Source organism: Corvus kubaryi, unplaced genomic scaffold (genome assembly GCF_017639235.1).
Source record: "Corvus kubaryi isolate FWS band 111438036 unplaced genomic scaffold, C.kubaryi_AGA036_p1.0 37373, whole genome shotgun sequence".
Taxonomy (NCBI): Eukaryota; Metazoa; Chordata; class Aves; order Passeriformes; family Corvidae; genus Corvus; species Corvus kubaryi.
In genome coordinates, this window is record NW_024581121.1 from 397688 (window position 1) to 407290 (window position 9603).

Consider the following 9603-nt stretch of genomic DNA (forward strand, 5'->3'; position numbering starts at 1 on the left):
GCAGCAGCACCTCAGCATGGGGCTGGTCTCGTGGCTGGGCAGAGCCCTGCGGGGCCGCAGGGGCCGGCGCAAGAACCGGGCCCCGCGGCCTGCGGCCAAGTGCGGGCCAGAGGAGCTGACCAAGGCCCAGGAGTTCGCCCGCAGCATCGGTGGCCTCACGCTGGGCCTGGTTCTGGCCACCATTTATGGGGCTCTGGTGCTGCTGGTGCAGGGCCACAACATCTGGTACTGCCTGAGCATCACCGTCATGCTGGGCGCGGGGCTGGGGCTGGGCATGGCCTTCTCCATGAAGACGCGGATGATTGTGCTGCTGGCACTGCCACATTTCTTCACCAGTGAGCAGCCGTGGGTCATGTGCTGGGAGCTGGGGGTGCCAGGGGATGCTGGCTCCTGGCTGAGCCCCAGGACTGCCCTGTCTTTGCAGGGGAGGGGAAGGTGATGATCATGATACTGGCGCTGTGCCTGACCATGCAAGGCCCTGGCACCAATCTCCTGCACAACGTCTCCCAGGTCGCCAAGGCACTGTCATGTGGGGCTGAACTGGCCCAAAACCAGACGGCCGAGCGGCTGCAACACGCCAAGGAGCCGCTGCTGAGTGAGCAGGGGGCTGGGGGAAGGTGGAGGGACTGGAGGGGCCCTTCCTGGGGGAGCCACAGACAGCCCCAGGCTACCCTCACCCTTTGGGGTACGCTCAGGTGTCCCCCCCCTCTCTTTGCAGACTTGCAGAACAAAATCAAAGACATTGGCCAGAATGCCAAGGTGGTGGGTGACCGTGTCCGCAAGTTTGTCCGCTCCATCACGGACTCCATCAGACACGTTGGTGAGCGGGGTCCCTGGGGGTCTCCCCACCTCCAGCACCCCCCACCCTGCTTTCAGTCCTTCCCCGTCTCCAATGCCCGCTCCCTGCCCACAGCCCGGGCCCTGCGCAACGTTTGGCGGTGGCTGGGGAAGGTCGGTGACGTCTGTAACCGCGAGCTGGGGTCACCCCAGAGCAGCTGCATGCGCTACATGGACAAGGCCAAGGACAGCTGCGAGCGTGCCTTGCCCCTCCTCTTCCACATCTGCTATGTTGTCCTCAGCTTCAAGATCCTCTGCAACATGGTCAATGCTCGTGAGTCCCTGTCCCTCTGCCACGAGGGGTTAACGGGGTGGTGGGGCAGATCCCTCCCCATCACCAGGCCCCAGCCCTAGCAGAGATCCCCCTCTCTGCAGTTGCTGTCATGTTCTGCGTCATCCCTCAGTACATCCAGACCTTCATCCAGGCCAACGTCGCAGCCCGTGAGTATCCCAGTGCCGTGGGGGGTCGGGGGTCTCTCTCTGCGCCCCTCTTGTGGCTCTCGCCCCAACGCACAGTGCCTCTCATCACCTCTGCAGCCATCATGGATACCCTGAACCGTGTCCGCGCCGAGTTTGAGTTCAACATCTCAGTCGTGCACCACTTCAACGTCAGCCTCAACGCCAGCAAGAGCCTGGGGGAGGTGTCTGCAGACATGATGGAGGCCGTGCAGCAGCACATGGAGCCCTACCACCGTGCCCTGGAGCTCTTCTCCTACATCTCCTTCTTGGCCATCCTCTACTTGTGCTACCAGTGAGTGGGCAGCAGTCCTGCTCTGGTGACCCATGGGGACAGGGACCTGGCGTGCAGGTGCTCAGCTTCCCCCCCGTGCCCCCAGCGCGATACGGTACCGGCGCCGCTACCTGCGGGACGACACCTTTGACAACGTTTACATCACACGGCGCTTCGTGGAGCTGGACCTGCGGTGTGCAGAGCAGGGCAGACCCACCGTGCTGCCCCTGTCGGTGCTGGAGAGGGGCCGCTACATCCCCCCAGGTCAGCCCCATCCCCGAGGGCATTCCCCAGCCCAGCCCTGAGCACCAGGGAGTCCCGACGTGGCCTCATGGTGCTCCCGTGGCCATCCAGGCGCGCTGTGGCTGTCAAAGAAGGAGCGACGCCAGTACGGGCTGCAGCTGTTTGGGTTCCTGCGCCATGTGCTGCTGGGGCTCAGCATCATCCTGGCTGACTACAGCATCTTCTGGCTGCTTGACCTGTTCCGGCACCATCTGAGCACGGACATCATCGCCAGGGGTGAGCAGCACCCTTGGGTGCTCTGCTGGCTGAGGGTCAGGGCTGTGGGGTGGCCCCAGGACTGAGCTGCTCGCCCACAGCGCCATCGACAATGACCATCAGTGTCAATGGGACGGGCTACACCAGCGAGATCTTCCAGGATCTGGTCTCTGCCTTCAACGCGCTGCAGGAGGGCAAGGTCTCGGTGCTGTCCCGGGTCTGCCTCATCGAGCCTGTGGAGCCCGACCACAGCACCTACATCACCATAGGTGTGCAGACCGGGGGTGCTGCACCCTCAGTGACCCACGTGGTTGGCAGGGTGAAGGGGGGCTGCTGGCCCTACATAACTCCTTTTCTTCCCACCAGGAATCCTGTACGGTGTCTGGCTCTTCATCTCCATCTTCGGCTCCTACATGGCACGCCTGCGCCGTGCAGTGTGTGCCGCCTACTTCCCATCCCGTGAGCAGGTGAGAAGCCCCCTCTGTGTGTGTGTGTGTCCCTCTACACTCCCTCAGCAGCCAGCTGCCCTCACCCCATCCCCTCCATGCCAGGAGCGCCTGGCCTTCCTCCACAACATCATCCGGGCACGGCGGGAATGGCTGGCGTTTGCCATGTGCCGAGTTGACACACGGTGCTTGGCTGATACCGGGAAAAGCCGGCTCTTCCTTATCCTCATCTCCAGGTCAGCTCCTCCAGGGGGTGGAAAAAGGGCAGCATCATCCCTGGGGGTCTGTGGCAAGAACCCCTGAGATGGCATTGCCCCACGGGTCATTGCTCCGTGCTTGCAGGTTCCCTGCCCTTGTCCGCCTCGCTCGCTTCGTGGGCATCCAGCGCAAACACTGCCTGACCTGCGGGGCGGCAGAGCAGCCGGGCTTCAGCGCCTGCCTCACACCCGGCTGCAAAGGTAGGAGCTCCCACAGCTTCCCTCTCCCCAGAAAATGCCACGTCCCCCCTGACAGCCCCGTTTTCTGCAGGGTTGTATTGCAGCGAGTGCTACGCAGCCCTGAACAACACCTGCTCCGTCTGCATGGCCCCCCTGAGCTACCCGGACTCTGGGGATGAGGAGATGTGAGCAGAGGGATGCCAGGAGCCCACCCGAGCCTGGGGGGCTGCAGCAGGTGTGGGAGGGCTGCAGCTACCCCCTGCCCTCTCTGCCCCTGCAGGGACTCCAGTGACGAGGAGACACCGGGGCTGTGGCTGGGAGCTGTGCGGTCGCCGCGGGGCCAGGAGCGAGGGCGGCTGCTGCGGCAGCGCATCAAGAACATGATAAAGGGCTGGAGACTCCCCTTCAGAACGGCTACCCGGCTGCAAGACCGGCTGGAGGAGGAAGAGAGCGAGGAGATGCTCTCCAGGTGAGAGCTGGCCGTGGGGGTGGCGATGTCCCCCCTCCCGTCCAGCACTGGGAGTCCCCAATGCTTGTCTCCCCACTGCCAGACATGACTTTGACTACAAGGAGCAGGCTGAGGGAAGGGACAGAGAGCTGCAGGAGGTGGTGGTCTTGCAGACACCCAGCCCTTCCCACCACGTTCCCACTTCATTGGAGCATCCCACCGACATCAGCTCTAGGGCAGCATCCCACCATCCTCAGTTGCAGGAGAACATTCCTGCTTTTGGAGCTGTGGAGCCAGAGGCCCCCGGGCAAGAGCCTTTGGCTGGGATTGAGACACGCAGGAGGCAGAAACCCCCCAACACAAGTGAGCTCTGCTCCCACTCCTCTCCCAGCCAGGGCTGCCCGTGGGCAGTGGGAGCGGGCAGGGCTGACACGTCCCTCCCCACCCAGCCCTGAAGCGAGTGGTGGTCTCGGTCCTGCCTGGCCCGTGCAGCCGGTTCCTCTGGAGCCGGCCGGACGAGTATCGCTGCAGCAAGGTCTTCCTGGGCGCTGGCTTTGGGATGCTCCTTGGCCTCGGTGAGTGTGTCCTGGTGCTGGGCAAAGCATGGGGCTGGTGGCACTGGGAGCTCAGGACACATTGTTGGGTGTTTCAGGGCTCTGCCATCTCCTCATCATGCCTCTGGACCTGCCAGAGACACAGAGGGTGAAGCTTACCTGGGGGCTGACAGGTGAGGATGGGGCAGGGAGGGGACTGAGGTGATGGGGGCCATCAGGAGCCCCAGGGGGTTCTCTGTGGGACCATGGGGTCAGCTCTCTGCTCCGCACAGGGGTGTCTGCCTTGGGCTGGGCCACGTCCCCCCACTTCCGCTGCGCCAACCTGCTCATGGTCCCCAAGTTCCTGGGAAAGGAGGGTCGGCTCTACGTTCTCTCCTTTGTCTTCGCTGCCATCTACAATGGTAGGGTGCGCCCATATACCTGTGTCCCCCAGCGGGGCCCTGGGAGCTGGTGGGCTCTGAGCCACCCCTGCTGCCACCAGGGCCTGGGGCCAATCTCTGGCACAACCTGATGGAGACGAAACGCTCGATGGATTGTGTGGTGGAGCTGCAGGTCAACCACACTGGAGTTCTCTGGCAGGCATCTACAGCCCCCCTGCGCCAAGTCATGGAAGAGCTGGTGGTGAGGAGGGGTCTGGGCCAGTGGGTGCCTGGGGGGCTGGGGGAGCAGGGCCAAGCCTCTGCCTGTGTCTGTGTCTGTGTCCTGGCAGAGGAGCGGGGAGATGCTCGATGCTGAGATGCAGAACGTCTCTCACGCCTTCGTGGAGCTGAACGAGCAGGTGGCCAGCGAGGAGGGCTATGACCTGCGGCAGCGCCCGGCCACAGGCGCCCAGCGGGCCCCCAGCACCCAGGAGCTGTATGAGAAAAAGACCAAATATCGCTGTGCCAGTGAGTGGGGCGGGCAGGGACTGGCAGCACGTGGGAAGGGGGCTGCCCCAGACCCCAGTGGTGTCCCCACAGGGTGCCCCAGTAGGGGGCTGGGTCAGTGGGGCTGGGGCTGCACAGGCCGCTGAGGGCTCCTGCCCCCCCAGCTGTGATCGAGAAGGGCCTGCAGCGCTGCAGAGGCCATTTCCAGAAGATGTACCAGGAATGCATGAAACGTGTGACTGTGCCCCTCATCAATCACCTCGTCTGCCTGCCCATGCAGTTTGGGTTCCTGTGCCAAGCGGTCAAATGTAGGTGACCCTGACCCTGTGCTTCCTTGGAGGGGCAGATCCAGTTCTGCCCCTGCAGCCCCTGGCACAGCAGCCACCGCTGCCACCGCCCCTGTTCCCTCCCTGCAGTGATGCGCTACTGGTGTGAGGAGAGGATCCCCGTGGATGGGAACTTCGGGCAGGTGTATGACCAGGTGAACAGCTCCGTCAACGGCCTCAGCCAGGAATTCAGCGCCAGCATCACCTACCAGGTGGGTGCCTGGGCATCCTGTGGGTGCCTGTCCCCTGTGCCCATGGCCAGGATGGGGGCCAGGTCCTGCCCTGCCTCACGGCCCCTCTGCCATAGGAGGAGCACCATGAGATGCTGGTGGGCACCGACATAGCGGAGCAGCTGCGGGAGGAGGTGACCTCGCAGCTGCGGGAGGAAGGCGCCCGCCTGGGCCTGGCCGTCTCCTTCTTCCGCCTGCTGCTGTCCTTCACCTTCCTCTTCATCTTCTTCTCGTGAGCCTTGGGATAGTCAGGGGGTGGGGGTGACACCTGCCAGCTGCAGGGCACAGAGGGGTGGGGGGGCCTTCTTTGGCAGCAGGTCTAGGGGGGACATGAAGACAAGGGAGGGGTCCTGGGGGCTGCACCCAGTGCCTCCTTCACCCCAGACCTATCCTCTCTCACCAGGGCTTTCCACTACACCTATCAATACTGTCACAACATTGGCTTTGATAACTGCTACATCACCACTTATTTCCGCCAAATCGATGCCCGGCGTGGAGAGCAGGTTGGGCAGGGGGAAAGGGGTGCAGGGCAGCCCCGTCACACCCAGTGGGGTGTCCCAGAGGCTGCACTGAGCCACCCCCTGCCCCTCACCCAGAACAAGCAGACACTGCTGCCCCTGCTCCGGGAGGAGACCTCGTCTTTCATCTTCCCGTGCCGCCCGGCTGTGCAGCGGCCTGAGCTGCAGCACATGGTGAGGGGCTGGGGGTTATCAGGGGGTCCGGGCTGGGGACAGCAGGCTGTGACAGCTCCCCTGCTCCCTGCAGGTGATGGAGCTGCTCAGGTGCATCCCACTCCTGCTCTTCCTCCTCTTTGCCTGTGGCCTGGACCACTTCATCTTCAGCATTCTCAGCATCATCCAGCATCATTCCTTTGTGCAGTATTCCTACCAAAGTGAGCTCACGGCCCTGGAGGACAGGCCCATGGTCCCACCATGCCCCTTAGCCCTCCCGCCCCCTCCTCAGCCTCCCTATCCTCCCATCCCACAGCCAGCCACCACTTGTCCGTGAACGTGATGGGCACATCCCTGATGGCGCAGCTGCTGCGGAGCACCATCGGGGCCCTCAACACCTCCTTCGACACCGAAGTGGAGACCTCTAACCTCGGTAAGCCCCTGCCAGGGATGGGACTCCCCCGGCCCCAGGCCTGGCCAGGGGCTGCCGCAGGGGCTCACACGGATGCCGTGTCCCCAGCCTGCCTGCCACAGCCCAGCGGGATGACCAGGCAGCAGTACCTGGACACCTGCCTGCCCCTGGGCATGCTCGCCCTGCTCTGCCTGGTCCAGGTCTACCCGTTCCGCCTGCGCCGCGCCATCGCTGCTTTCTACTTCCCCAAGGTGAGTGGTCCGGGGGCTGGGCACAGTTCTGGGGTGGGTTTTGGGGTGGGTTTTGGGTGGGCTGTGTCCCCAGCCACCCACCCCTCACGGTCTTTGCCGGCACAGAGGGAGAAGACTCGGGTGCTGTTCCTGTACAACAAATTGCTGCGGCAGAGGAAGAATTTCTTGCACCTGCAGCGCGGGCGCTTAGCCCGGCAGGCACGGCAGCCCCCCGGGCTGGTGAGTGGGGACAGCGGCACGGGGTGCTGGGTGGGGTTGCCACCGTCCCCTGACCCTGCGGCCGTTCTGCCCGAGCCCCACACGGGCCCGTCCTCGCCGCAGGGAACGTCGCTGCTGCAGTGGTGCCGCCGGCGCTGGCCCTGGCTGCGCCGCTGCTTGCGCCGGAGCTGCACCTTGTGCGGGACCCCCGAGACGCCCCGGCACCGGCCCTGCCCCGACCCCGACTGCGGAGCCCTGTACTGCGAGCCGTGCTGGAGGGAGGCGGGGGGCACCTGCCTCGCCTGCAGCCCTGCGGACCCCGGCCTCGTCCAGGACAGCAGCGAGGAGGAGGAGGAGCAGGGATACGCGGGCTGAAGGCGCTTGGTAATAAATGTTTCAACCCCCCCGTGCACGGCGTGGAGCGGGGTCTGTGGGGTGTGCCTGCCGGGGGGAGGGGGGGATGCTGAAGGTCTCTGCTGCACTGGGGGATGGAGGAGGGGGGCTTGGGATGGGGAGGATGGGGGCCCTGCCCACAGCAGCAGCACTGAGGGCTCTGTCACGCAGCACCAGCTGCTCCCAGCGCACACGGAGCTGCCCCTGCCCTACCTGGCACTTCCTTCCCAGGGCCGGGGGCACCACAGAAATAGAGATGGGGGCGCCGAGGGGCTGTGGGGACAGGCACAGGTCTGAGTGCACCATGGGGACGGAGATGGGGACATCACGTGCCTGGGAACAGGGACATCGAGGGGTGGATGGCATCACAGGGATGGACAGGGATGTGGAAGGGCTGGGGGCACCCTAAGCATGGAGATGGTGGCACCAAGGTGCTGGAGAAGGGGACATCGAGCGTTGGAGGGGGGAATGGCCGGGATGGAGCTGGAAGCAGCACTGGGCTGGGGGTATCCCAAGGTCGGGAGCACCATGGGGTGTGGGCTCAGGGCGCCAGGACCGTGGTGCCTCAAGGACCAGGTGTTTTCTTTGGCAGCCCCTCCCCATCCAGCATCTCCCAGCTTCTGCTCTGCGGCTGGGGCTCCAGCCACGTCCTGGTGCCTGGCCCCACGTCCTCACTGCTGCCTCCTTGTCACTGGAGTCCCTGCAGGAATGGGTGGGGCAGGGGTGAGCTGCAGCCCCCCAGGCTCGGGTGGGCTCCTGGAACCTCTCTGCTCACATCTCCTCATCCCTGGTGTCCCCCCCCTATCTCGGGGGGCCCGTGCAGATGGGGCAGGTATTGGTCAGGGCTGTGTAGAAGGTGGGTGAGGGAACCTGTGGGCACAGAGTGATCACAGAACCCCAGGGTGGCTCGGGTTGGAAGGGCCCACAGTGGGTCACCTGGTCCCACCTCCCTGCTTAAAACAGCTCAGCCCAGAGCACAGGGCACAGGATTGAATCCACACAGTTCTGGAATATCTCCAGTGAGGGATATTCTCTGGACAATCTGTTCCAGTGCTCGGTCACTGCACAGGGAAGAAATTCTTCCTCCTGTCCAGGTGGAACTTCCTGGGCATCAGTTTCCACCCTATTGCTTGGCACCCCTTGCAATGACCTCCCCACTCAGCTGGGAATGAGTCTGGGGCGCTTTGGGGGTCTTTGATGGTTTATAACCCCTTCTAAGACATGACTTAGAGGTGAATGTCCTGATACCTCCTGGGGGCAGCAGGGGCCGTGCAGTTTTACACCTGAGCCATTTGTGTAAGGGAGGACAGTGCCACGATAAAAAAACATTCGAGCCACCTCTCAGGATCTGCTTCTCATGGGCCTTCTCCCTCATGTGGCTCAAAACCAACTTGTTGCTAAACAAAGGTTGGTTTGTTTGTCCTGGTCATGCCCCGGTGGTGGGTGGGCACCCCCTCTGCCCCAGGATATGCTCTTGTGCCACCACGCATCCAAAAACCCTCCTCTGCCCCTTCGGCTGGAGGATGCAAGCCTGGCCTCAGCAAAGCACCTGCTGCTTTTGCAAAGGCCGATTTTGAGTCGTTAACCTTTAACATTCCAGTTTCTCACACCTGGCCCCCACCCTGCTCCTGGGCACAGGGACGGGCACCCACAGCGTGCCCAGGCACACACCGGGCAGAGGTGGCAGCAGAGCCCGAATCCCCATGCATCGCTGCAGCTGCCCACCCCGAGGGAGCTCAGGGTCAGGGGATGGGTCCCACACATCACCCCTGACCGCGTGGCACAGGAACCCGAACTGCACGGGCAGGCAGACGAGGGGGCTGATGAGGGGCACGGGCACTTCTTGCGTGCAGGATACAGGTGCTGGAAATGGTCTCTGCAGCACTGCAGGCCCTTCTCGATCACAGCTGGGGGCCAGGAGCCCTCAGCTGCCTGTGCAGCCCCAGCCCTGCTGGCCCAGACCCCCCCTGGGGTGCCCTGTGGGGCTGGCACTGGGGTGTGGGGCAGCCCCCTCCCCTGGATGCCAGTCCCTGCCTGCCCCACGCCCATCCAGGGGAAAAGGGAGGAAGTTGTTTTGAATCTCTGTGCAGTAATGAGAGGGATAATAATGATTATCCAGAGGTCTTTGCAAATAGAACAGTAGTTATTGACAACGACTGAGCTGACTTGGATTTGGGACTGAGTGAAACTTGAAAACAACAACATTAAAGCAACTCAGAGAAGGAAGGGGGAAAATAAAGAAGGAAAGAAGGAAAGGAGAGAGAAAGAAGGGGAGAGAAAAGAAAGGAAAGGGAAAGGGAAAGGGA

The 9603-nt window shown here is 63.4% G+C and overlaps 1 protein-coding gene across 1 annotated transcript; it reads left to right on the forward strand.

The window, feature by feature from the left end:
• LOC121667707 lies at positions 1 to 7314 on the forward strand. The gene is made up of 30 exons (XM_042034651.1): positions 1 to 335; positions 425 to 595; positions 719 to 820; positions 914 to 1101; positions 1197 to 1278; positions 1375 to 1588; positions 1674 to 1831; positions 1922 to 2086; positions 2167 to 2334; positions 2432 to 2532; positions 2617 to 2747; positions 2854 to 2969; positions 3040 to 3133; positions 3229 to 3417; positions 3500 to 3759; positions 3846 to 3971; positions 4049 to 4123; positions 4223 to 4351; positions 4432 to 4571; positions 4660 to 4837; positions 4981 to 5124; positions 5233 to 5354; positions 5450 to 5604; positions 5776 to 5875; positions 5969 to 6064; positions 6138 to 6264; positions 6360 to 6476; positions 6564 to 6706; positions 6812 to 6925; positions 7028 to 7314. Exons 1-30 carry the CDS (start codon positions 17 to 19, stop codon positions 7277 to 7279), a joined length of 4476 nt encoding a protein of 1491 aa, XP_041890585.1. The 5' UTR covers positions 1 to 16; the 3' UTR covers positions 7280 to 7314.
• Positions 7315 to 9603: the final 2289 nt, after the last annotated feature.